This window comes from Nelumbo lutea, chromosome 3, assembly GCF_056320005.1.
Source record: "Nelumbo lutea isolate HS-2025 chromosome 3, American lotus-T2T, whole genome shotgun sequence".
NCBI lineage: Eukaryota > Viridiplantae > Streptophyta > Magnoliopsida > Proteales > Nelumbonaceae > Nelumbo > Nelumbo lutea.
In genome coordinates this window covers 52918915-52945048 of record NC_142686.1, presented here as the reverse complement: position 1 = coordinate 52945048, position 26134 = coordinate 52918915, and the positions used below count along the sequence as shown (strand labels likewise).

The following is a 26134-nucleotide window of genomic DNA, read 5'->3' as shown; positions in this document are numbered from 1 at the left end:
AATAAAATGGTGGTAAACCCTAGACCATTTTGGAGGATCTTGAAGAAGAAGACTAAACACAAAAAAAAAATAAAAATAAAAGGAAAAATTAAAAAAAGAAACATACCGCACACGCTCGAATAAAGCCCACAGTAGAAGAAACCTTTGAATAGTGAAAATCCAAAAGCATAAAAACCATGGTTTTTGAGCTGTCGTTGACCTAGACGGATGGACATTTTGGCTCGGAAACCGTCCAGGCAACCGGTTCCATTTTACCCCAATCCCGGTCCCTGGCCAAAAATCATTGAATCGGTCAATGACCCATTGACCCAAGCAGTCGAACCGTCGACCCGTTGACTTGTTCAATGGTTTTTAGCCATTTTTTTATTTTTTAATTGGGAACTGTCCAGGCAACCGGTTCCATTTTATCCAATCCTGGTCCCTGGCCAAATACCGTTGAATCAATTAATGACCCATTGACCCGAGCGGTCGAATCGTTGACCTGTTGACCCGTTAAATGGTTTTTGGTCACTTTTTTTATTTTTTATAATTTTTGTTGTCAGAATGGGTCATCCATTCGAATCGTTGACCCAAAAACCAGTGGGCATAACGGTTTCATTTTCGTGTCGTTTAAGTTATACGCTCGAATGACATAACACGTATGATACTGCTTAATGGACTTCACACACTTAATTTTTTGCCTATAATTTTTGTTGTTAGATTAGGCCGTCCATTCGAACCGAACGGTCAAACTGCTATTTTTTTATTTTTTTAATTGGGAACTATCCAGGTAATTGATTCCATTTTACCCCAACCCCGATCCCAGGCCAAAAACCATTGAATCAGTCAATGACCTATTGACCCGAGCGGTGGAACCGTTAACCCATTCAATTGTTTTTGGCTGTTTTTTTATTTATTTTTTTATTTTTGTAGTCAAAACGGGCCATCCATTTGAACTGGACAGTCGAACCATCGACCCAAAAACCAGTGCTAGAACAATTCCAATTTAGGGTCCTATGAATCACACACTCAAATGACATAACACGTATGATACTGCTTAGTGGACTTCACACACTCAATTTTTTGCCTATAATTTTTGTTGTTTGAACGGGCCATTCATTCGAACTAGACAGTCGAACCATCAACCCAAAAACTAGTGGCCTAAATGGTTCTGTTTTTGAGTTGTATGAATCACACGCTCGAATGACATAACACGTATGATACTACTTAAGGGACCTCATACACTCAATTTTTTGCCTGTAATTTTTGTTGTCATAACGGGTTGTCCATTTGAATCAGATGGTCGAACCATTGACCCAAAAACCGGTGGCCTGAACAGTTCCGTTTTCGAGTCGTATGAATCATACACTCGAATAACAAAACATGTATGATACTGCTTAATTGGCCTCACACACTTAATCTTTTGCCTGTAATTTTTGTTGTTAGAATTCTTTGTCAATATATACTTATGTTTTTATACTTATTATTTGATAGTTTATTGGTAAATTATAGTAATTTATCGATTTTATGGAATTTAGTGGCTATTTTTGGACATTTTCACTAATTTATGATAATTTTTGGAAAATTATTTTAATGTATTTAGGATTATATTATTTGATAGTTTCAAGTAATTGTCATCCTAAAGTCTACTAATTTGTGATAATTTCTTTTGATTTATTTTTACTATTTTTTATATAAATATTGGTATGTCTAATAATGGTAATTTCTTTTAATTTATATTTGATAATTTTTAGAATTATTTGACAATTGTTATTGTTACATTATGTGACAATTTTAGATATAACAGTTGTCAAAATTTCAAAAAAAAATCAAATAGCAAAATTTTTAACTTACAACATGTAACAATCTTTACAGCACAAAATCTATAAATGTAAACCAAAGCAATTCAAGGTTCAAAGTGTCAACACATATTGGCTCATATCGGCCGATACACATCATATCAGTGGCTTCCTAATACGCCCCTACAGGGGTTGTATCGGGTCAGCCACTGGTTTAGAGGGTAGTTAGGCCTTAAACCGGCCCCTCTGAACTGATTTCGAAAAAAAATAAGTAAAACATTAAAAAAAAGCACCAACATAGGGTGTACCGGCCCGTGTCAATATTTACAACCTTGAAGCAATTCATTAAACTAAATGCAAATAGCATTTTTAAATAACACTACGTAACAATGTTCAAAGCATAAAACCCAAAAATTTAAACCAAAGAAATTCAGTAAGCAAATAGACAAACATTATTTTTGCTGATTTTTGTTAACATTATTAATTATATATTTAATTATTAACAACATTTATCAATAATAGTAAGTAATTATAATATTTTATTAAATAATCAATAATGATAGCTTTAATAATATTATTTAGTTATTTTTAATATAACATACAATAATTATTAAATTTATGAATAGGATTTATTAACAATATTCATTAAATTAATAATTACCAAAATTAAATTAAATTAATAGCATTTATTAGTAGTAGTCAGTAATTATAATATTTTATTAAATAATCAATAACAATACTTTTAATAACATTTCTAGTTATTTTTAATATAACAATAGTTACTAAATTTTTTAACAGTATTTATTAATAATAGTATTTATAATTTTAATTTAAAGTAGAATTAAAGTAGATATCTATTTATTAATAATATTTATAATAACAGTAATTATTAATTATAATAACTAATTATATATTTATTAAATTACTATAATAATCAGTAATTATTAAAACCGGGTTAAATAAATAGATAGCGGTATTATAATCGGTAATGGCAGTAATTAAATAGATAAATTACTGCCATTTGGTGAAAGGGGAGACCACCCATTTCGTATTAATATATATACTAGCGGAGGGGCCCCTACTAATTGTAAAATTTCTATTTGTTACATAAAAAATGATAATGGTTTCTTAATAAGAAACTTGCAATTATAAGTAATCAAGTCTTGAAATTCATATAAAAACTTAAAAAAGATCATCATGTACTTGTTTTTCTAAATATTGCTTTAACAAAGCATCTCATATAAAAGAGCACGATGATACAGTGATAGTTTTGAGTTCTACTTCATAGTTGTTCTTTGTTTCACATCAAAAACTCCTAGTTGACCCGGATGGTAGGACTATTCGGCTCGAGAACCGTCTAGGCAACCGGTTCCGTTTTATCCCAAACTCAGTCCCTAGCTAAAAATTGTTGAATCAATCCACGACCCGTTTGACTCGGGCAATTGAACCATTGACCCAATCAACGGTTTTGATCATTTTTTATTTTTAATTATTTTTTTATTTTTAAATTTTTTGTTTTTGTTGTCAGAATGGGCTGTCCGTTCGAATCGGATGGTCGAACCGTCAACATGGAAACCAGTGGCTAGAACGGTTCCATTTTCAGGTTGTTTTTTCTAGATGTCAATAATTAGACGAAATAACTTTGTAGTCATAGTCATGGGAAGGGTGGACATTGCAAGGGATTCCAAAACCTTGAAAGGTAAATCCAAAGTGACCTTAAACACAAAAAAAAAATGGTGATAAATCCACCATACTGGAAAAGCCAAGGAAAAAAATTAGAAAATCGAGTCCAAAGTTCCACTTTGAGACGAAGCTAAATATACATGCAATCAAAGAAAGATACAAAAGCATATCGTTTTGTAAGAAAATTAAAAAAAAAACATTGCACAAGAAAATCCAAAGAAAAAACAAAAAGAAAGAAATAAAATGGTGGTAAACCCTAAACCATTTTTGGAAGATCTTGAAGAAGAAGACTAAACACAAAAAAAAATAGAAAATGAAAAAAAAAAGAAGCGTACCACACACGCTCAAATAAAGCCCATAATAGAAGAAACCTTTGAATAGTGAAAATCCAAAAGCATAAAAACCATGGTTTTCGAGCTGCTGTTGACCCGAATGGATGGACATTTTGGCTTGGGAACCATTTAGGCAACCGGTTCCATTTTACCCCAGTCTCGGTCCTTGGCTAAAAATTGTTGAATCGATCAATGACCCATTGACCTGAGTAGTCGAACCGTTGACCCATTCAATGGTTTTTGGCCATTTTTTTTAATTGGGAACCATCTAGGAAACCGGTTCCATTTTATCCCAATCGTGGTCTCTGGCGAAAAACTGTTGAATCAATTAACGATCCATTGACCCGGGTGGTCGAACCGTCAACCCATTGACCCGTTCAATGGTTTTTTGCTTGTTTTTTTATTTTTTTATTTTTGTTGTCAAAACGGGCTACCCATTCGAACCAGATGGTCGAACCGTCAACCCAAAAATCGATAACCAGAACGGTTCCATTTTCGGGTTGTATGAGTCACACACTCGAATGACATATCAAGTATGATATTGCTTGATGGACCTCACACACTTAATTTTTACCTCTAATTTTTGTTGTTAGAAAGGGTTGTCCATTCGAACCGAATGATTGAACTGCCATTTTTTTATTTTTTTAATTGGGAACCGTCCAGGCAACCAATTCTGTTTTATCCCAATCTTGGTCCCTAGCCAAAAACCATTGAACAAGTCAATGGGTTGACGGTTCGATCATTCGAGTCAATGGGTCATTGACCCATTCAGCGGTTTTTGGCCTTTTTATTTTTTTAATTCTTGTTGTCAGAATGAGTCATCCGTTCGAACCGTTGACCCAAAAACCAATGGCCAGAACGGTTCCACTTTCGGATCGTATGAGTCACATGCTCAGATGACATAAAACATATGATAATGCTTAATGGACCTCACACACTCAATTTTTTGCCTGTAATTTTTGTTGTTAGAATAGGTCGTCCGTTCGAACTGGACAGTCAAACCATCGGCCAAAAAACCGGTTGCCAAAACAGTTCTGTAATTTTTTGCCTATAAGTTTTGTTGTTAGAAAAGACCGTCCATTTGAACCGAGTGATTCGAACCGTTGACTCAAAAATTGGTGGCAAATAAGATATATAAGATTCCTTATGTTTGTTTCTTGTAATTTGAGAATTTTCAATGAAGAATTTGTTATATATATAAGGAAAAGCTAATGCCATTTGGCAAAAGGGGAGACCACCCCTTTCCCTTATATACATATATAAGATTGACTTATGTTTTCCTAGTCATTTATGGTGGACATGTCTATCGTTTCTTTTCATTTTTGAATTTTTTTTAAGGCTTAATGCATATTTCATTCATTCAAGAAATTGATACAAATAATAGCCAACAAGGTGATAAAAAAATCAGATACAATTTTTCAATAAGAACAAAATATAGAAATGGATGAAGGAGAACATAAAGAACTTCTGCAATCAAAGTAAGGTGAATTAAAATCACCAATAGAAGTAGATAGGCATATCTCCAATCCACTACAAAACAGCGAGCAGAACTGGCAGGAGAGGTTTCCAAAAGAGATTGTAATTGATAGAGGAAGTTACCAAGCCATAACACCATGAATTGTAACTGCCAAGCAATCCAATCCAATCCGCAAAAGACAGCAAGGCCATGAACTATAATTGTCATCCATAACACTGAAGAATTGTGAACTATGAACTGCCATCCAAAACATTGAAGAACTGTAACTGCCATCTAGAACGTCGAAGAACTATAACTGCTAGCTAGAATGACGGAAATGGAAATCGTGAAGCAACCTCCACCGGTGGTGATCACAGAAAGGATCAAAGAGAAATAACCCCATGTCAGAATGCCCATAGAAAAGAAAATAAAACATAAAAACTCTAAAGAAAGAAATGAAATCAGGGAGGAGGGGAGAAATGAAGAACAGAGATAACAAAAGGAGGATAAAGAGAACATATGGGAGAAAGAATGAAGAATGAAATCATGGAAGAGGGGAGAAATGGAGAACAGAAAAATAAAAGAACAGAGAGAAAGGGGGGACTAACAACAAAGAGGAAGCCTAAGAACCAAAAGCCTCGAAAACCTTCGAGAGTTATTGACCGACTGATGAAGCCTGACTAACTAACTGATTGATGAGTTACTTGGCAGAGACTATTGCCTGCTGCCTACTGCCTACCGCCTTCTGTTTTTTTTTATGAAATTTTAAAGGTGGAAAACATTGATGAAATTATGATTCAACGCTCTTAATTGCTTCATAATTAACCAGAACCAATTCTGAGTTTTTTTTTTGTTCATATAATATACATAGTTAATACTAATGGGTAACAACACAAAGAAGAGAAAAACACACAACTTGCATTGGGACAAACGTAATATTTTGGGGTAACAAATATATCACAATAATAGGGCTAGCATTATAAATAGGGTCGGGCTACCCCAGGCCTGGCAAGTCGGATTGGATCAAATATGAAGATCTAATTTATCGATCGGATTCGAATCCTACCAGTCTTCAAATCGGATCAGATCTGACATACAAAGTATTGGATCAAATTCGAATATAACCCTGATTCAAATCTGATATGATCTGTTTGTATCCCTAATGCATTGAGAATATCTCTCCATGAATAAAACCATGCAAGGACTGAGATGTTCCCAATGCATAAAGCTTTGAGGACTAAATTTGAACTATCAAACATCGCTTGATGATGTTCCAGTTTTTTCATCTCATATGTCAGAAGCCATGAATCATTGTCCTTATAAGTACGAACATCTTCCCAATACATGGCTGCAAATATCGCGAACACGGCTGCTGCGTGAACACTCCCAAGCGGACATTGACATTGGGCTGGATTTGAACTTTTTGGATCAGAACATTAGGTTTTTATTCATAAGCTGTGTTTGATGTCCAAGTTGAAGAAATCAATAAGCTTGAGACACTCCTTGATAACACATTCCAATCTCTAGGGAAGAACCATTCTACCATTGAGACAGTCATTGACAATCTTAGAGTCTCCTTCGATGGTGATCCGTTGGTTCTTGTAGTCGATCGCTACGTTTATAGCTTCCCAATCCGCCCACACTTCAGCAAGGTTAATCGTTGTTGATCCAATCATAAGGGCCTTGGTTTCAAGAACTTTGCCCTGATGATTCCTAGCAATGCATCCAATGGCACAACCTCCAGTATTAGAACATGTAACATCAAAGTTTATTTTGATGCAGACGGGTTTAGGTTTGAGCCACTCAGCTTGCTTCCAAGACTTACCCAAGACTGGCTCAAAACTCAAAATGGTTTCTTTAATTTCATTCCGATAACTTAATGCTCTGTTAATGATTATTAGGGAATTATTGGACTTACCACGAAAACATTTTTCATTTCTATTCTTCCATAGGATCTCAGCACTGATAACACTTCAACCAATCTATTCCAAGTTATTTCGCTGATTCACACTTAACAAATAGGTGATCAATATTCTCCTCTTCCCCACAATGAACACATGTTGGGTCAATTCTACAACCCCTCACAATAAGATTATTTTTAGTGGAAAGTTTGTCATTTAAGAGAAGGAAAAGGAAAGCTTTAATTTTCGGAGGAACCAAGAGACTCCAAAAATTATTTATATAATTATTTGGCAAACAGGCTCTCCTATTAAAATGACATTCCTCTAAATAAGCCGATTTAACCGAAAACCCTCCATCTGAAGTTAATTTCCACACTCTCTTATCCTCCAAATCGATTTAATGTATTGCCAAATTCGAGGGGAGGCAATCATTTTAATTACATCCTCCTTCCAAACCCTTTTTTCATGGTCAATCACCCTACTAACTGGGAAATCCATGTTTAATGTATTGCCAAATCGGAGGGGAGGCAATCATTTTAATTACACCCTCCTTCCAAACCCTTTTTTCATGGTCAATCACCTTACTAACCGGGAAATCCATGTTGTTCACATCAATCTAGTCAATGAGCTCCATATATAAGAGGACCATTTCTAGCCCAAGTATCCTTCTAGAAAGAAACATTATTACCATTTCCTATTCTCCAAGCGGATCCCCTCTTAATCAAATCTCTAGAGCCTATAATCGCCCTCTAGGCCCAAGAAACACCTTTGTTTTTTGGGTTGACCTCCCAAAAGTTATTTTTCTTGAGATATTTACTTGAACCCACTCTAACCCAAAGATTATCTTGACAATTAGTAACTTTCCAACCTAGATTAGCAAGTAGATCCCGGTTGGACCATTCCAGATTCTGTATTCCTAATCCTCCCCACATTTTGGAGTGCAAACTCTACTCTAATTAACTAAATGGATGGGGTTCTGACTACTCGCATTTGACCATAAAAATCCCTTTGGACTTTTTCAATGTCCTCAATTACATTGTTTGGAAATTTAAGGGCTTACATGACAAACTGAGGAACCATGGACACAATAGAATTAATAAGTGTTAATTTCCAAGCCAAAGAAAGAGAATTTTTTTCCACCCAACCAGTTTATTGGCCATTTTTTCTTTAATATATTTAAAGGTTTCCTTTGTAACTCTACCATCAATGATTGGAGCTCCAAGATAAGTTTTATTCTTCAATGGGAATCTTAAGGATTTTGGCCATGATTTTTTGAAAGCGATTAGGAATGTTTTTAGAAAAAATATGGCCGACTTAAGGTAATTAAGGAGTTGACCAAAAGTTTTAGCAAAGTTGTCCAAAATCTCCCTAATTTTCAAACAAGCATTGATTGACACCTTAGTAAAGATAATACAATCGTCCGTAAATTGCAGGATGAGAATGGATGGACCCCCCTAGAAGCTCTACACCCTATAGACTTTTCACCACACTGAACCTCCATTTTAAGTTTGCTAGTTAAGGTTTCAGCACATAGCACAAATATGTACATAGAAAGGGGATCCCCCTGTCTAATGCCCCTACTAGCACTAAATGATCTAAAGGGAGAACCATTTATAAGGATTTGGAATGAAACCGATACATTCCATCACCCATCACCCAATTTATCCACTTAGTATGGAACCCATATTTCTCAAGAAACTTTCTAATAAATCCCCATTCCAACGTGTGTTTGGTTTAAATGTAGGGAAATCCCAACCTTCCCCTTGCTTTCCCTCTCTTTTCCTTCAAACCAAACATAACCAATTAGCTAGGGAATTAGGCGGGATTCGATCGCAAGTATCCGCTACAACCAGCGACTTTACCAACTGAGCCGAGCCGACTTGGGGTTTGGGGGAATTGGAAGCTTGTAACCCTAACACATCTCTTTCTTTCCAGAAACTGTGAAATATCTCGATGGGCCATTGGCCAATGGTTTTATCGTAATTTCCTGCAAACATCAGCCATACACCCTCCGGCCTTTATTTGGAAAAGGCAACACAGACGTTTCCGTCTCTTTCTCTCTCTCTCAAATCTTGCAACCTCTTCCCCTTAACCATTTTCCTGTGAAAGAAATAACAAGGGCAGCGTTAGGGGGATTTGAAGGGATTTTTCTTTTTCGAACAAATAATATACAAAGATTTGATATTTGGATAATAGCTGTCTCTAATGGCTAGCAGAAAACTGGTTCGAGATTTCTTTCTGTCCAAGCAACTCCTTTTCCAACAGCTGAAATCGCAACAGGTATGTTCCAGAGCCCTAGTTTCATTATAATTTTCTTCCCTTCTTGTTCATCTCTTTCTCTGGTGTTTTGGTTGTGTGTTTATTTATCTTTTGCAGTAATCATTCAGAAGGTATTTCCTTTTCGTTAATTTGCTTGGTCTGTTTTTCTTGCAAGGCTGCAAATACGCGATTGCGACTGCCGTCAAGAAATGGGTATTCGGCTTGTCGTCGATTCAGTGTTTTTAATGAGTTCTCCAAGCAAGTAAAGGGAGAAGCTAAATGGTACTGGAGTTCCTGGAAGCTTCAAACTTTTGATTTATGCCATTAATATTGTTTTTGGGTTGATAGTAAGTACTGAACATTTGAACAGTACTTTTCTGTTGCCCTGTTTTGCGGTGAAAGAGTGCTCCTTTTGTTCTTCGCACAGACTTTATCGGGAAATATTTTTCTTCTTTTGTTAGAGAGAAAATGGAATGTATTTGATTGCAGCTTTGGAAACGTTTAGGAGCATAGGTCGTCTGGTTGGCTTGATTGGATAACATGGAAACTGTTTTATTGTTTATTACTTGACATTGTTTTCTGGTTAATTATGTTATTCCTTTCTGTAGTCGTTTTTATGTGTTTTTTCTTTTTTTTTTTATTATTATCATATAGCTCGTTGGTAGCTAAATGTTATGTCCAACTCCCACAAATTTATTCCATTAGCTTCCACATTGTGTAACTTATAAAAATATTGAATTGATTCCCTAACTTTAACATTTAGTCTTTAAGCCTTATGACTTTCTTTTCCTGATTTGCTGACTTATTTCTTCTCGGGTTTTTTTTTTTTTTTTTTTTTTTTTTTCTTTTCTTTTGGGGGTTTGTTTGGCAGTAATCCAGATTTCCAAAAGTCAATCAAGGAGCTGAAGGAGAAAACGGAGGAGCTGAAAGGGGTAAAAGAAGAACTGAAAGTTAGGTAATTTTATTTAACAGTTTCATTGGGTTATCTGCATCTTTTGCTTTACTACGTCATAAGCTGAGACATACTGTTGTATGTCGAAGGCTGGCAGACACTTCAATGGAGGCTCTGAGATGGTGAACTGGCGAATGCAGAACGAAGCAGACAACTGAGCAGCTGTACAAGCATGCGGATAGCGTTTGGACAGAAGCTGGAGCTACGGCAAAGAAGGTCAGGTCCAAATCTCCAACATAAGATTGCTTCAAAAGAATTTGATCTTGATTTCTATTAGCTCGGTCCTTTCCTTCGGCAAAATGTAGTCATTTGCATTCTTTTGAGGTTATGTTTAGTATGAGTGTCTTTTTTTCCCACTATTAGTATAAGTGTCTTTTTTTCCCACTATTTTTCTTCATTTCTTTTTCTTTTCCCTTTTTGGGTGGGGGTGGAGGTGGGAAGTTTCTGATTGGAGGGCTTTGGAGTTTGGTGAGTTCATTTTGAAGATGTATCAACTAGCACATTTCCCCCTTTATGAACATAATGTTTTGGAAGTCAGCCACCCTTTCACTTATTTCTGTACGCCCTGTTCTTTTTTCTTTTTTCAATTTGTTATGCATCTTGATAGAGATGTTTCTGACACCTTTCACCTAATGATGCCTCTAGGACATCCATGCCTATTGTTGCTGCTACTCTTATTTTCTTTCCTTGATTTTTTCAATAAATGTTAGTCTGATATTGTGAATTTCCATTCTCTGCAGGTTTCTGCCACTGTGAAGGAGAAGATATCTGCTGCCACAGAAGAGGTAACCACCCTCCTATTCCATGCTTGAAGCCTATGAATGATTTTTTATTACAACAATATGTTCACTTTACAAAAATATTATCCTCTCCTCATCTTGTAATTTAGGTCAAGGAGACCCTTGGACTTGGAAAGAAGGAGTCTTCAGAATCCACCAGCACTTCAACTAACTCTGGAGCTGATACAAAAGAGAGAGGCAATGACACAGATGGAAAAGAGAATTTCCAGCAATCTGAATCAAGTGATGCTAAAGAAACATTATTTGGCAGGTTTAAGTCAAGCGTTTCTTCTGCTTCTCCTAAGGTTTCTTTGGCTTTTCAAAAATTGAAGGATGCCAAGGTCATTGACATAGCAAAGAAGGGTTATGACATTGTAAAAGATGAGTTGAGTGGTAATCCAAGCAAGAGAAAGCGTATGCAACATGCAAATTCTTCCCCAACAACAGGAGAACGAAGTACAAGAACTGATATTGTTATTGTACCCACAAAGCAGTCACGATGGGGTAAGAAGTGGGAATCATTCAAAGATAAGGTAAATAGGTTTCTTTTGTGAAATGCCAGAGAAGCTCCTTCTCTTCTTTGCTCCATAGTCCTTTGTTGATACTTTTCTAATTCATTCCAGATGCAAGGCCATCCCATATTCAAGCAAATAAGTGGGATTAGTGAACCAGTTGTGGCAAGGGGTCAAGAGGTAGACACTATTCTTTGTTCATTCTTGTTATTTTTCCTATCTTCATTCTTCAACACATAATTGCTACATTATGTTTTGTGTTTGTCATATTTTTCAATCATTGTCCAAGACATTCAATTTTTAATAGAAAAGCTGACTAGCTGAGTATAGGCAAACAATTACCTAATATTTAAAAAAATATTTTAATGGGAAAATTGAGCTATTATTGATACACATCTATTGCAAAATGATATTCTCCTTGTACTACCATTTAGTTTCACAAGTTTTCAGTTTGCTTCAACTGAGTTCTTGTGCTTGTATCTTATATTTGGTATTCCTTAATCCTTATTAAATTAATGTGGCAATAACTGTCTCGTGGATGGAATATTGACAGTTAGCAGAGGATGTAAGGGAGCGGTGGGAAACTAGTGATAACCCTGTTGTTCACAAAATTCAAGAGTATGCTTGTTTAACTTTATCCTGTTTCTTCACTCTGTTTTATTATTTGACAATGGGGTGAAAGAGTTCTACTTAAGTTTCCACATGGAAGCCTTGGTTGTATTGGAGCTCTTTTCTGTATGTCTTAACTATCAAACCTGTTCTTATGCATATTTGTATACAAGTATTGATTGTTAGTGCTAATTTGAGAGTGTTCTCTTGACAGTCTTAATGAAACTGTTTTTGGAGAAACAGCTGCTGCAATATCTTTCAAGGAAATACGTCGTCGTGATCCGTAAGATACTGTGTAACTTTGCAGGAATCTGATTAGAATTTTCATCATCCCTTCTTAATTTCTGACATATACATTTTTTTTTAAATTGTGTCTAGATCATTTTCCTTGCCAGAGTTTGTAGCTGAAGTTCAAGAAATTATCAGGCCAACCCTCAATGCATACATTAAGGTATAAAGCTTAAGTTTATTCAAGTATTGTAAGAATAGCTTCTTGTTTATAGTTTTGTTTTCTTTTCTATGGGTGTTTGAGGGATATTATGATCAGATAGAGTTTCCCATCTGTACTAAGTAACAAATTCTTGTTCAGGGTGACATTGAAGCACTAAAGAAGAATTGTAGTCCTGAAGTGATTGAGCGGTGTAAGGCAGAACATAGAGCTTATGAAAGCCAGGGTATTTTCTTTGATAACAAGGTAAATGGCCAAACTGCTGACCATGATATTTCTGTTTCTTAACCTAAAGAATTTTGATGTATCATGTATCATGTATATCTCTGAGGTTCTGACAAGTTGGTCCCAGACAAGGTAAATATTTTCAGTTTATTTATTTTGAATTGGTCAAAAATAAGTTTAGTGCAAGAAATAGAAATCTTAAGTGTACATTTGCAGAATTCATGATACTCTAGTGCTTGTGAGCTAATAACAAGTATTTTGTAATGTGCTACAATTTGTTAATTCATCATCATCATCATCCAAACCTTATCCCAACTATATGGGGTTGGCTACATGAATCCTGTTTTTCCATTCCGTTCTGTTTAATGCCATATGCATTGTTAAATTATTAGTGCTTAAATCACTTCTTACTACGATCTATTTCTTTTCTGACTACATGAATCATTTCTTACTATTTCGACCCATGTCCTTGTAGTCCCTTCAACCACTGTAGTCTATTTTCTCAGGGTTTATATCAAGTTCTTAATTGATAAATAGAAGTTATGGTCTATAAATTTGGACAGAAAATTGTATACATGGTCATCATTTCTAGGGGGTTTTCTTAAAATTGTATACCTGATTTGTTTTCTTACATCTAAGCCTTGTTCCGACTATATGGGGGTTTTATCAAAAAAAAACTATATGGGGTCAGCTACACGAATCCTGTTTTTCTGTTCTGTTTTGTTAAGTGCCAACTTCTTTACCCACTCCCATCCAAAGGATGTAGGAACCCTTGCCTATTTAACACCACAACCGGGTGTTGTTATGGTCGATTGCTTCTGGGGACCACCTTAACATTACCCTTGCAAACTTGACACTACACTTGGATTAAGGTGTAGCACATCGCCTTTGAGGGATGTGTTAGCATGAGCATGGAAAGACAAATCAGGATCTATGGTCTCGAGAGTTATGCAAAAGTTTTAGTGCTGGCTGCCACCTTGACGATGTGAAATTCCTCCTTTATCTAGGCTTGGGAACGACATTGTAAGACAAGCTCACATTGGCAGAGTTGGGGGCTTTCTTACATGAGTTAGCTAAATATGCAAAGTTTGGATTTCCTTCAAACCTTGCCTTTCTGGCCTTCTAAATTCTTGGGGATCATTTATGCTGGATCTTGTTGTCGTTGTTGCTGTTGTTGTTGTTGTTGTTATTTATTATCATGTTGGTGTCGTTGTTCCTTAGATGTGTTTTTTTCTTGCCATTAAATTTCTAAATACAATGAATAAGTTTGGATTCTTTTTGGGATCTTGAACTTGCCTTTTGACCTTTCCATCTCCATTGGAGATCATTTACTTGTTCCATTTTCTGTTCCTTACAAGCAAATGCTAGTTCCTTACATGTACTTGATAAGGGCCATGTTAATTTATTGCATCCTCTAGATATTAATACAAAATAATCAGCCTGACTAATAGTCCAAAATGCTAGGAAACGGCTGTGTACACATGTTGAACTTGAAATGGATAAATGCTTATGCAGATGCTGGATGCTGCATGGATATTGCAGGTGTATCATTTTCCTGTTTCCAGTTGTACTCTTTCTTGTCAATTTACTGGACATACCTGCAATTGAGGGCATATTACCATTATCTCGATTTCAGTTAGAAGATAAATGCCCTTTTTGTCTTGGATTGTTAAAGTGTAGGGTAGGGTAGTTTTGATATTTGACTTCACTTCTCCTTTACACTCCAAGTTCCAATTCGTGTATCACTTTCTCCTTTCCTTTCATTTTCCTTTTATTTTGATAAGTCTTTCCTTTCCTCTTCCTTAGCCCTTAATTTCTTTAGCTTCTCTCTCTCTCTCATCCTGATTCCTTCGATCTCTCTCGGTGGCAATGATTAAAGGCAAGGCAATGGTGCTGGACATTGCTAATAAATATATATCTTTACATTCTCTTGATTTTAATTAGGGAATAAATTCTCCCATTCTTGTGTTAAACTGTAGGGTAGGGGGTAATGAGGGTTTTCTGTCATTTGTCTTCACTTTACTTGCCCCCTTACTCTTGAAATTCCAATCCATGGATCACTTTCTCCTTCTTTTCCTCTTTTATGTCTCTAACTTCTCTTTGCTCCCCTCCCATCCTCATTCCTTTTCTCTCTCTTGATAGAAACAATTAAAGGCATATTAATGGTGCTGGACACAGTTTTCAAGGTGCCAAGGTGAACCTAGACGACAAGGGAGCACTTCGTCGTATAGTCACATAGGTGCCCACCTAGGCGTCACTTAGTGTCTAAAAAGGATAGAAAAACAAGGAGCTGATCCCCTGTTTCTGTTGTAGGAAAAGTAAAAAGATGAAAAGTAATGTGGAAAATATGGGGTGGAGCCCCTGTTCTTGTCTTTCGAAAAAATGAAAGCACAAAAAAGAAGACTAAAAAATGGTGGAGAAGAAGGGGCGGAGCCCCTCTTTTATTCCAGAAGAAGGGTCGGAGGCTCGGAGCCCTGTTATTGTTCCAAAAAAGGAAGGAGAGAACCCCTGATTTTGTTCTAGAAGAAGAAAAATAAGGGGCGGAGGCCCTGTTTTTTGTTCCAAGAAGAAGAGGAATATGATGAAGGAGGAGGAGATGAAGAACATACCTTCTGCATTTGGTTGGTTTTCCCTGCTTCAAACTCTGTATCACTAAATCCTTTTAGTCTTCCTCGGTTCTTATCTTTCGAATATCTATCACTCAGAACCCTAACAAAATAAGAAGCTAACACTAAAAGATATTATTTTTTGAAAGGAAATAATAGAATGATACAATGTATCATGCCTATATTAATATTATATATTAAAAATATAAAAACATATGAAAACATTATATAACTTTGTATAAGTGGTATATAAACCACTTGGCGTTTGAGTGAGGCAAGCCCAAAAAGCAACTATACGCCTAGGTATCGCCTTGACAACTATGGTGCTGGACATTGGTAATAAATACTTTTCTTGGAAAAATGACTTCTACAATCATAATAGATCCCAAAGCTTTCTCAACTCTTTATCAAGAATCTCAGCTGCAAGGTACAAGCATGACTTCATGATACTACAAACTTCCAAAATGATACACTAGGATATTGTTAAACCTGTCATCATTGAGCGCATCTCCAGGCAAGAAAGTAGTGGTTGATTATGAAAATGGAAGCAGTGCCCTTAACATGAGAGAGGGGGTAGGGGGTGGTACAATAAGAAGGAATAGAAGTTGGAGTAACTTCTCATTTGGTCTCCCCACTAAAAGCAATGATTGGTTGTGTCCTAGGTAGCAGGTGCTAACTAGCTAACTACAAAAAATACATTTTAAATATAAGTGATTGAGGCTTCAAAAAAATATATAATTGATTGATGTAATTTCATAAATAAGTAATGCAAATATGCATTAAATAAATGCAATAAAAAGAATGATATGGGTGATTCCCCCCCGCCCCCCCCCCCCCAAAAAAAAAAAATAAAAAATAAAAAAAAAAAGATATGGATGCCAACAGTCTAGCAGATGAGTTAGCAAAATAGGGGGCAGCAGGGAATCCGTTTCTGCATTATAGTCTCCTGGGGGGTAGGGGTTGTAAGCAACAATTTTGTTGGTGGTTGGCTGAGGCTATCTACCATCTTAAAATGCATTCTGCACATAAATTCTTTCATAATCAATAAGACACTTTGACAATTATCAAAAAATAAATATATAAATAAATAAAAGAATGATATGGAGCATTTTAGTTCAGTCTTGGTTTTTCCAAACACAAAGGCTGGATAGGCTGAGATAAGCTGTTACAGTCTTTGTTCTTTTGGTTGATGCATTTATAAGATGGGTGCAACTAGAGACCAGCTTTTTTTTTCTTTTTGTGTGTGTGGAGCTATTAATCAATTTGGTCCTATATAAGTTACTGCTGGAACAAATGGGGTTAGGCAGCAAAGGCTGACCTAAAATGATATATGGGATGAATGGCATGTCATTCTCTTTGTACTATGCTATTATTTAGTTTTAATAAAATGTGAGAAGTTACCAACTGAGAAAAGAAAGTATAACTGATACTTTGTAATGTGCCCCCCTCTTTGTGCCTACTCTATTCCAGCACAACCATGGTTCGAAAAGGACCTGAAAGGACTCTACTGTTCTTTCTATTTTATGCCCTATTTTTATTTTATATATCATCACCTAATCATGTGGCACCACAAATGCTTAAAGCAATCGCATGTGTATGATATTATTTTAAATAATTATAGATCGATACTAACAGATCTTTAAAATGATTTTTGTGGTCGACTAAGTTGACTAGCCATTAGCCTATCTAGTTGACCTAGTTGATGCTTAGTTGTCCCAAGAAACCATGTGATGATAAAGCTTGTAGTCTGTATTGGCCAGTTAGTGATGCAGTCTGTGTGTACTTCAAAGTTGATGTTATGATAAAACTTGTTACTAGTACATTAAATACCATTTTGTTATTATAATTGACAATTCTCATGGATTTATTTGATAAATTTGCCCTTGAAGTAAATAACACATTAAATGCTATTAATTTTTCCCATTTTTGTCTCACTAGATTCTAAAATAGGACTTATTTATTTATATTTTTTCTGGATGGAGAAGATTTTGCTAAAAAGGCTTTTATGGAACTAGAAGCAGAAGAGCAGTCTACAAATTCTGATTCCATGTGTGAGGAATCCATGATTCAATAAGAACGTGATTTTTATGGTCAGATTAGATGATTTTTTTTTTTATCAATAGCTGCAATAGTTTATTATTTATCAGAACAAGTTAGATGATTGGGTGCTGGTCTCTTGGTCTCTTGGAATGTTTAGTTCTAGTAAGGTGGTGCATTGGACTAATGAAAGCGCTCTGTTAGGCAGTTAATGGAAAGGTGAAATATTCTTAGAGGTAGGAACCCAGCTTATTTATTTATTTATTTTTTCTTTATTTTCATCTTAAGAAGTGGATGCTTTCGTTTTTTGAGATTGATAATGAGAGAGAGTCATTTGATGGATAGATTGATATTAGGGGGTTTTGGTTTTGGTTGGTTGAGTTTATCTGGAGTTGTATTGTTATTATGAGGTTGGTGAAGTTTTCTGTTAGGTGCTTGGGCTGCAAAACCTGTATGCTTCTTGTATACTTTCTTTTTCTTTTTGAATTTTATTTTACTATAATTAAAAAAACTCTATCTACGTCATGTTTTGTAGTGGGGTAAATAGATTAAGAACATAAATACTAAAAGGATAGTAAGGGTTAAGAGGCCTTTTATAGCTCCATGTGTCTTAGCTAGTATGTATATATTGTGTATGATACAAAATTTAAACAAAGAATAGATATAGTGGATTACACAATAAAAGTTGCACAAGACCTAAGATACTGTATACCTGTATATATCATAAAACTATTGGACACAATAGATACCCAATATGCACTGGGTAGTGAAGAACAATTCAAGAGTATGCTTTTTTTTATAGCATTGACACTTCTAAAATATGTAAAATGACGTGTTTTAGCAAATTATACTATATAGAGTTTGTATGAGTTGGAAGTTGCACAAGACCTAAGATACTGTATACCTGTATATATCATAAAACTATTGGACACAATAGATACCCAATATGCACTGGGTAGTGAAGAACAATTCAAGAGTATGATTTTTTTTATAGCATTGACACTTCTAAAATATGTAAAATGACGTGTTTTAGCAAATTATACTATATAGAGTTTGTATGAGTTGGAAGTTTAAAAAATTGGCAAACTGCAAGTACTGAGAAATACGGCATCAAACTGTATCTCTTTTTTTCTTTTTTTGGTAACTAAGCCATATCAAATGGGATAGCAACACCAGTACGTGCCCAGGATTTTAGGAAATGGTGAGTTGTATCTTCATTCCTCTTATCCATGTCCATGTCAGTATCCATATCTGGCTTCATAGGATTACCGCATAGCACACATCTTTATGTCCACATGGCCAAACTTCTTTCTTTCAATTGTTCATATATTTATAACGTATCCTGTCAAAATATGCCCAAGATGCAGGTATTTGCAATGTATATCATAGGTACCCTTGTATGATGAATTTGACCAATTTCTTAGATGCATGCATTGGTAGAGTGTTAATATTTTGCACTTAAGTTATGTTGTCATACTGTTTCTAATCCAGGTTTTCTGTTAATTCTTTACTTGCCAGATTCTACATATATCAGAAGTGGAAGTTAGGGAGACCAAACTGATGGGAACCTCTCCCATAATCATTATAGCTGTAAGCATTTACTTGTCATCAATTCTATTTTAAACATCTATGAGTTGTCAAATCCAAAGGTTTTCCTGATTAATGCTTTCCATTGTGAATTGCTATAGTTTCAAACACAGCAGGTCTATTGTGTGCGAGATAGACATGGTTCCATAACTGAAGGTGGAAAGGTAAGAATTGGTTGTTCATTAGTTAAATACATAAGACATGAATATTTCAAAAAACATTTTGGTTATTGATCAAAATAAATTGAAAAATATTTTTTTCCTTCTTGCCTACCTCAGTAATTTTGCAACCATGAGTGTAGTAGACAAATTCATTCTGACAGTCATAAACCTGAATTTTCTGGGCAAGTTACTACTCATGCTGTGCAAGTTTTTACTCTTAAAGACCTGGTGGTTGGTCCAGTACCTGATCACTGTCTGATGGATATGCTATGCTACCCAGATACATCAAGGACATGGCTGGACATACTGTTGAATATGGAATTTATACTAAGAATTCAAGTATCTGACATGATATGGTGTCTTGCCAATGGCCCAGTCGTCAAGATGGTCACTTGGCACCCCCTCCAAATAGGAGGCATGGGATCAAACCCGTGGTGGGCCTCATGTGCACCCTGTGCTGCCCCACCCCAACTCCCCTGTAATGTCTAGTATGAAATACAAAAAAATAAAAGACATGATATGGTATCCTGGCATAGGCATCTTGGTATCATTGGAATGCAGTGGCCTAGTGTTCTTGTCACCTTAAAATTCTAGAGCAATTATGTGGTAGTAGCAATTATTGAAATCTTGTAACTAATGTTAATTCCATAAATTTTTTAGGAAAGAAATCCTATACAATGATCTCATCTTTAACTTGATTCATTTGATTCAAAAAGACTACTCATTTGTTTTGAAACAGATTGCTTCATGTAATAATTACTTCCATCTGTGTAAATTTGCCTTGGCTTTTAGGGTATCTGTGTCTAATGTGTTTTCACTTGGACATGGGTCTGGTGATGTAAGAAAGATGTTCCATCTCCTTGATCTAATTTTTTTTCTATTTACATGTAGTTAGAAGGTGATAAAATGTCACCTCTAGATTGCTGATTTGTGGTTTTTGTTCAGGACACAATCCATACTGTATACTATGCATGGGCTATGCAGCTAGTGGATGCTGAGGAGCTTGGGGAAGGTGCTTTCTACCCTATATGGAGGTTGAGAGAAATGCAACAACTTGGTGTTCAAGCTCTCATATAGCCATTAACGTGTCTTGTTGACTTGATTTGAGGATTCGCTTCTCTGGGTTTTTGTTTTTCTGCGACCAGGGAGAATTCAAGAGTAGGTGTTTTTCTCATATAATAATTTAATTAGTAAAATAAAGGTTATTACAGAAGTTTTGTTTAAATAGAAGGAATATATTTATCTATTTTTTTTCCCCTTGAAACGGTTTCTCATTAACCAAAGAAGACAGTTCATCTGTAGTAAATCTTTAAACTAAGCACGTATTTCTTGAGTCCACTTATTGGCTTCCTTGTCATTCTCCTATTGTCAGAAAATCTATAGTAGGTTTGGAACCTGCGATGTACCTTTAAGATTTAAGAACTTGGTCATGGTTTTCCCATGATTGCTCGTGTTTGGCTGTTGCGTTTTTTTTTTTTTTTTAAGCCAGTGGGCAGATTGCATTAAATCATTAATCAATAGGCCTTAAGAAATCAGGTGGTAGAAACCAAGTAGTGGTTCTGTCAGCATTTCGGCCAAATTTTAATTGTGGTGTACTAGTTTGATGTAGGGTTGAGTGGACTTGACCGGTATTGGGTTTGGGTTGAGATGGATTTAGGGTATGCTTCGTATCATTGCCGTTTTTCCTTTTTCAGACAACCACACATTGCCGTTTTCTTCTCACAGTGGGGACACAGCATGTTGCGAGTCCAGATCTTATTGCAGCTATACATGGAGAACATCTCATCTTCTGCATAGTATTATGCTGAGGGAGATGTTCCCAATTCATGGGGGAGTAGTATAGTGTGGATAGGCGTGGACAGGAGATGCGGAGTTGCATGTTGCAGCCTCACGTTGGGGGCATCTCTGGTACTCGTGCCTTCATTCATGGGGAGATGTTCTAAATTTACAGTTGCAAGTGCTGTGGGGTTGGTGTAAGGACTATTCTGTGAGTAAATCTGGATTCATTTTATGTTGGAATTGCCGTATTGGTGCTAGTTGGATGCCACATTAGGTGTCACATAGGCAAAGAAAATAACAAGCTAAAATTTTCATGACATGTAACTAAGCTTAATTACTTCAATGAATTTGTATCCAAATGTTGAGTATGGAATATGGATGAATTCATTTTGGATTTATTCAAAACAACAAGTTGTATTTATTTACGGTCCATTTTATTTGTGGGAATAGAGGTTTGGAATCGGAATCCAAATGGTTTATTATGATTCCAAGTTTCCAACTGTTTAGTTGGGCAGAATTGAAATTTGATTCCCATTCATGGTAGAATGGCATTCCCCATTTGAGGGAATGACCATTCCCTCTTTCAAGAAAGATAATCCATTGCAGCCAATTTAGATTTCTATTCCAATTCCAGACAAACAGGCCATTCCTGTTTCGATTCCACCTGCAAACTGAATGGACCCTTATTGTTTTTGGGTGGGAAGGATCCAATATAGTGTCTACTATTTATGGGGGGATGCAAGTGTAGCTCGATAGATATCCTTAGGGATGGCAATGGGGCAAGTTTGGTGAGGGTTTTGTAAATTCTAGACTCTACCTGCCTCCCTAAACCTCCCAACCCCTACCTGGCCCAAAATCCATAGCAGGTTGGATTTTGAGAATCCAAACCCTACACGCACATGAAAATGCAAAACCCTCCCGACCTTATCCTAGGGCGGATTGGATTTAGAACCAACATCTAATTTCCTATTATTTCTTGTCATATATAAGCAATAAATAATTAAAATAACACAAATAAACAGAAAATTTCCAATTGTTTGATCAAGACATGTAGAAAACACATGAATTATCAATTATCTTTCGCATAAAATTGAAAATATTATTAAATTCAACACTTGGTACATAAAGTTTGTATGCTTTCCAATAATATGTGGGTTAAATTTAGCCTAATACCGTACCCTACCTGTACCCATACGGGTTATAGAATCCTAAAACCCATACCTGCCCCAAAACCCATCTTTCAAGGAAAAAGAAACCCATCCCATTGGGTAAGGTAGGGGCGGGTACACTAGGTAGGGTGGAAATTGCCATCCCATGTTCAGCTCACTAAATGGGGATAAAATCTTAAAAAATCTCCACTATTAAATTTTAAAAAGTCTTTACCATTCGTAGGCTTGTGTTTGTTTGTAGTGCAAATCTAAACTGGATCAAATTTTAAACACTGTTCAAATTTGCATATGATTCTTTGTAACTATTATATTCACTATTTCTTATTGTAACAAAAACACTCTTTTTGTTCATAACCAATTTTCATGTAAAAACCAATTTGAACTTTGAACAACCTTCTTGTGGACAATGGTTAAAGTATTGGTATTGAGTATCTTATTGGATAGCTCGAATACTGATACATTTTGGAAATGTATGGACACAAATGGAAGATATGGAAATGCTTGGATCCCTAGGAGCATACAAATTATATAAATATGTTAATAAAACTAAATCTAAAGCTGAATTAACTATGAATGAGGTACAAATACATGAGAAATGCACACTTTAATAGGTTATATGAAGAGAAACATTACAATCAATAATATGGGGTCAAGAAGATGTACATATCATACAATAGTTATCACTCTGTTTCAGACTTTATAATTATAATTTTCAATTTTTATTATTTTTTGAAAAATTTTATATTTAGTGTTTTTATATAAATAATCTCTATTTTTTTTAAATAATAAGTATATTTTTATTTTTTACATACAATTATTTATTTTACATATAATTTTAAAGAAAACATACAAATGATTAAGGTAAATAAAATAAATTATTTTTATAATTTTAAGTTATTAAAAGTTTAGGGAAAATTAACTCTTAAATTATTTAGTTCAGTTTTTATAATTATAATTTACAATTTATAATTTGTAGTGTATCCTATGCCGGTGAGCATGGATATAGGTTGTGTGTATTGTATCGATACTTTAATCCTTGTTTGTGGGGGTCAATTCATTTAGTTCCTGTTTTTCTCCTAGACAAAGGACTTTCCTCTTGCTTTCATTCTCTTCTTATAAAGTGAGACATGATTTTATTTTTTGTTCCATTGCTCATAAAAGCATAAAGCAGAAAGTAAATGAGAATTTACACAAAGCCCATGTGCACTCCAAAACATTTAAACCAAGGGTCCAATTATGGTGCATTTAAATATTTGTTGCATATTAAATCAAAATTTCAACAAATTACATTAAAAATGTCACATGGTTTGTTTACTTTTTATTAGTCCATATTACATAATGGGTATTTATGATTAAAGACTTCAATAACATTAAAAATGTCACTGTCTAGATTTTGCCTTGAACCAATCCAAATTTTATTTACACTACAAGCAAACAAATCAAAGTTAAGATAATCAAATGTAAGTTTTGTTCTTTGCCTCGAACGAATTGTGTTTTAATTACAAACAAAAGCATATTCCAATAATCCTAATTCATCAACTTGTGTTGTGCGAATGATATTAAATCACCGTTCTCTTCCTATGTAGTTGAGCGGTCATTTTTTCTCATGAAAGGGGTCGTTTGGGAATATTCCTCTTTATAATCTAAGTTATGGGTTGTGTGATGTTTGGTTACAAGCACTAGGGAGGTGTTATATCCATGGTGGGTTTTTATTTCTCCCTTTTGAGAGAATCAATAGGATTTTGTGCTTGTAAGACACTTGTGTGTGGGTTTCTTCTCTACAAGGGTCTCTTAATTTCTTCATGGTGTTATTCATGTTTGTGTTGACATTCCGGAGGTGAGAAAGTTCTTTGTTTGAGTTGTAAGAACTATGAAGGGCTTACATTGGTGGTTTTTTCACAACACTGGAGAGGTGTTGTACAAACTCTCTTGTACTCCTTTTTCCTCTCTTGACAGTGGACCATTAGCTTGTCAGCTTTGCCCGTGGATGTAGCCTTTAATGGGTGTTTCTTGTGTGATTGCTTTTACTTTTCTCTACTTGATTTTCTGCTTGTGCTGCCTATTGCCTGTTGTTGTTGGATTATTCCAAGTGTTGTGAATGCTAACAGCTTGTTTAGGTACTTTAGACATGGCATATAGCAACTTATACATGAAAATTGCATGTTAGATTTGAGTTTGTGGAAATTTTATAAAATCAATTCAAGAGAAAGTCACATACCCATTCAAGGTTCAAAATATTGTTATGTATCGACTCGTATCGGTCGATATGTATCGCATCAAGGCCTTCCCGATATGTCCTTACAGTGGGTGTATCAGATTAGGCCATGGTTCAGAGGGTAATCGGGACTTAAACCAACTCTTCTGAACCGGTTTTAGAAAAGTAAATAAATAAAACACAAAACAAGCATCGATACATGCCAATATGCCCTATTGTCCGGTATTAGAACCTTACATGCTAGATGAGAAGAAGGATCTCGCTCATACATCTGATTTTTTATTACAATCTCACTTTATTGATTGAATGAAATAAAGCTTTCTTTGTGTCCACCATAGGAGACGAGAGAAGTAGATTCATGATAATGGTTGTTTGAGAACGAAACTTTGTTTAGAATGACCCAAGGTTCAAAATATCGATATGCCCGATACGCCAGTAGGGGTGTATCGGGCAAATTGATACTGCATTTTGTGTTTTTTTATTTTTTATTTTTTTTTACAACCGGTTCAGGGGGCGGTTTAGGGCTCCTCCACACCCTGAACCGGTCAGACCCCCGATACACCCACTATAAGGGTGTATCAGAGGGGTCCTAGAATGATACATATCAACCGATAAAGGCCGATACTTTGAATCTTGGAATGACCTCGTTTTAGCCACGAGGCAAGAGCATGGTGTGGAATTCCCTATTGTATTTGAAAATTTGGGCTTCCTGGTTGGAGATCTGATATGAGTAGGGAAATTGCCTTGAATGCTGAAGTGTAACTCACAAGGAGATTCTTCATCGGCGTTCTGGAGGTCCTGAAGGCCATCCACTCACATCCCTTTTGCCCGTCATCAGATTTGCTAGTTTCTCAACTTAGGGGTGGTTCAGTTGGTACGCTAACCCAATGAATCTGATTCCACGTCTCTGCTGGGATAAACCAGTAAGTTGAGAGACTAGCAAATCTGATGACGGGCAAAAGGGGGTTCAGTGTAGTGCTATGCTATTCAAGCGGCCCTTATGGGGGATTCGGGAATATCATTAAAATACAAAAAAAAAAAAAAATCTATCTAATGCTGGATCCCCAATTGAACCAAAACACCTGTCCCATACCCTTGTGAGGGGAAAAATCTGTGCTGCTAGAAAGACATGATACTAGAGAGCTGTGAGCCTGTGATCAATCAAAAGTCAAAACCACCCTACATTGCCTTAATCAAGAGTTCACATGAATAGTTTATTTCACAATGGGAGGTTCTACTATGATATATTATACCAAATAAAAAAAAAAAAAAACAAAGAAACCTGTAACCAATCACCTATGAGTTTTGTCAAGATTTACGGGGTGATTTTGATTGATCATATCTTTCCGGCAGCATAAATTTTCCCTTTCAATTAACATAGTCATTTAGACTTTAGTGTCAGTTTCAAATTTTTATTGGAAATTTATTCAAAAACAAAAAAAAAAAAACTTCCTCTCTCGTGAAACCATTCAAAATCCCAAGTTCTATCCCCAATAATTAGAAGTGTTAATTGGATTGGATTTAGTCCAACCTCATTCAGTCCAATGTAAGTCTATTATAAATGGACGAGGTTCAATCTAGTTCAATGAATGTTTTGATCATTTTGGATTGGTCCAATTTAATGTCTGGATTATTTAATTTGTTTA

At 35.5% G+C, this 26134-nt stretch overlaps 1 protein-coding gene across 1 annotated transcript; it reads left to right on the top strand.

Moving 5' to 3' along the window:
- The first annotated feature begins 8995 nt into the window (after positions 1-8995).
- Positions 8996-20663, top strand: LOC148864982 (mitochondrial import inner membrane translocase subunit TIM44-2-like). Its single transcript, XM_088976722.1, has 14 exons — positions 8996-9430; positions 9585-9691; positions 10281-10364; positions 10502-10577; positions 11102-11146; positions 11251-11673; positions 11764-11832; positions 12206-12270; positions 12476-12544; positions 12640-12712; positions 12851-12955; positions 19096-19167; positions 19266-19328; positions 20271-20663. The coding sequence occupies exons 1-14, from the start codon at positions 9356-9358 to the stop codon at positions 20400-20402; spliced, it is 1458 nt and encodes a 485-aa protein (XP_088832848.1). The 5' UTR covers positions 8996-9355; the 3' UTR covers positions 20403-20663.
- Positions 20664-26134: the final 5471 nt, after the last annotated feature.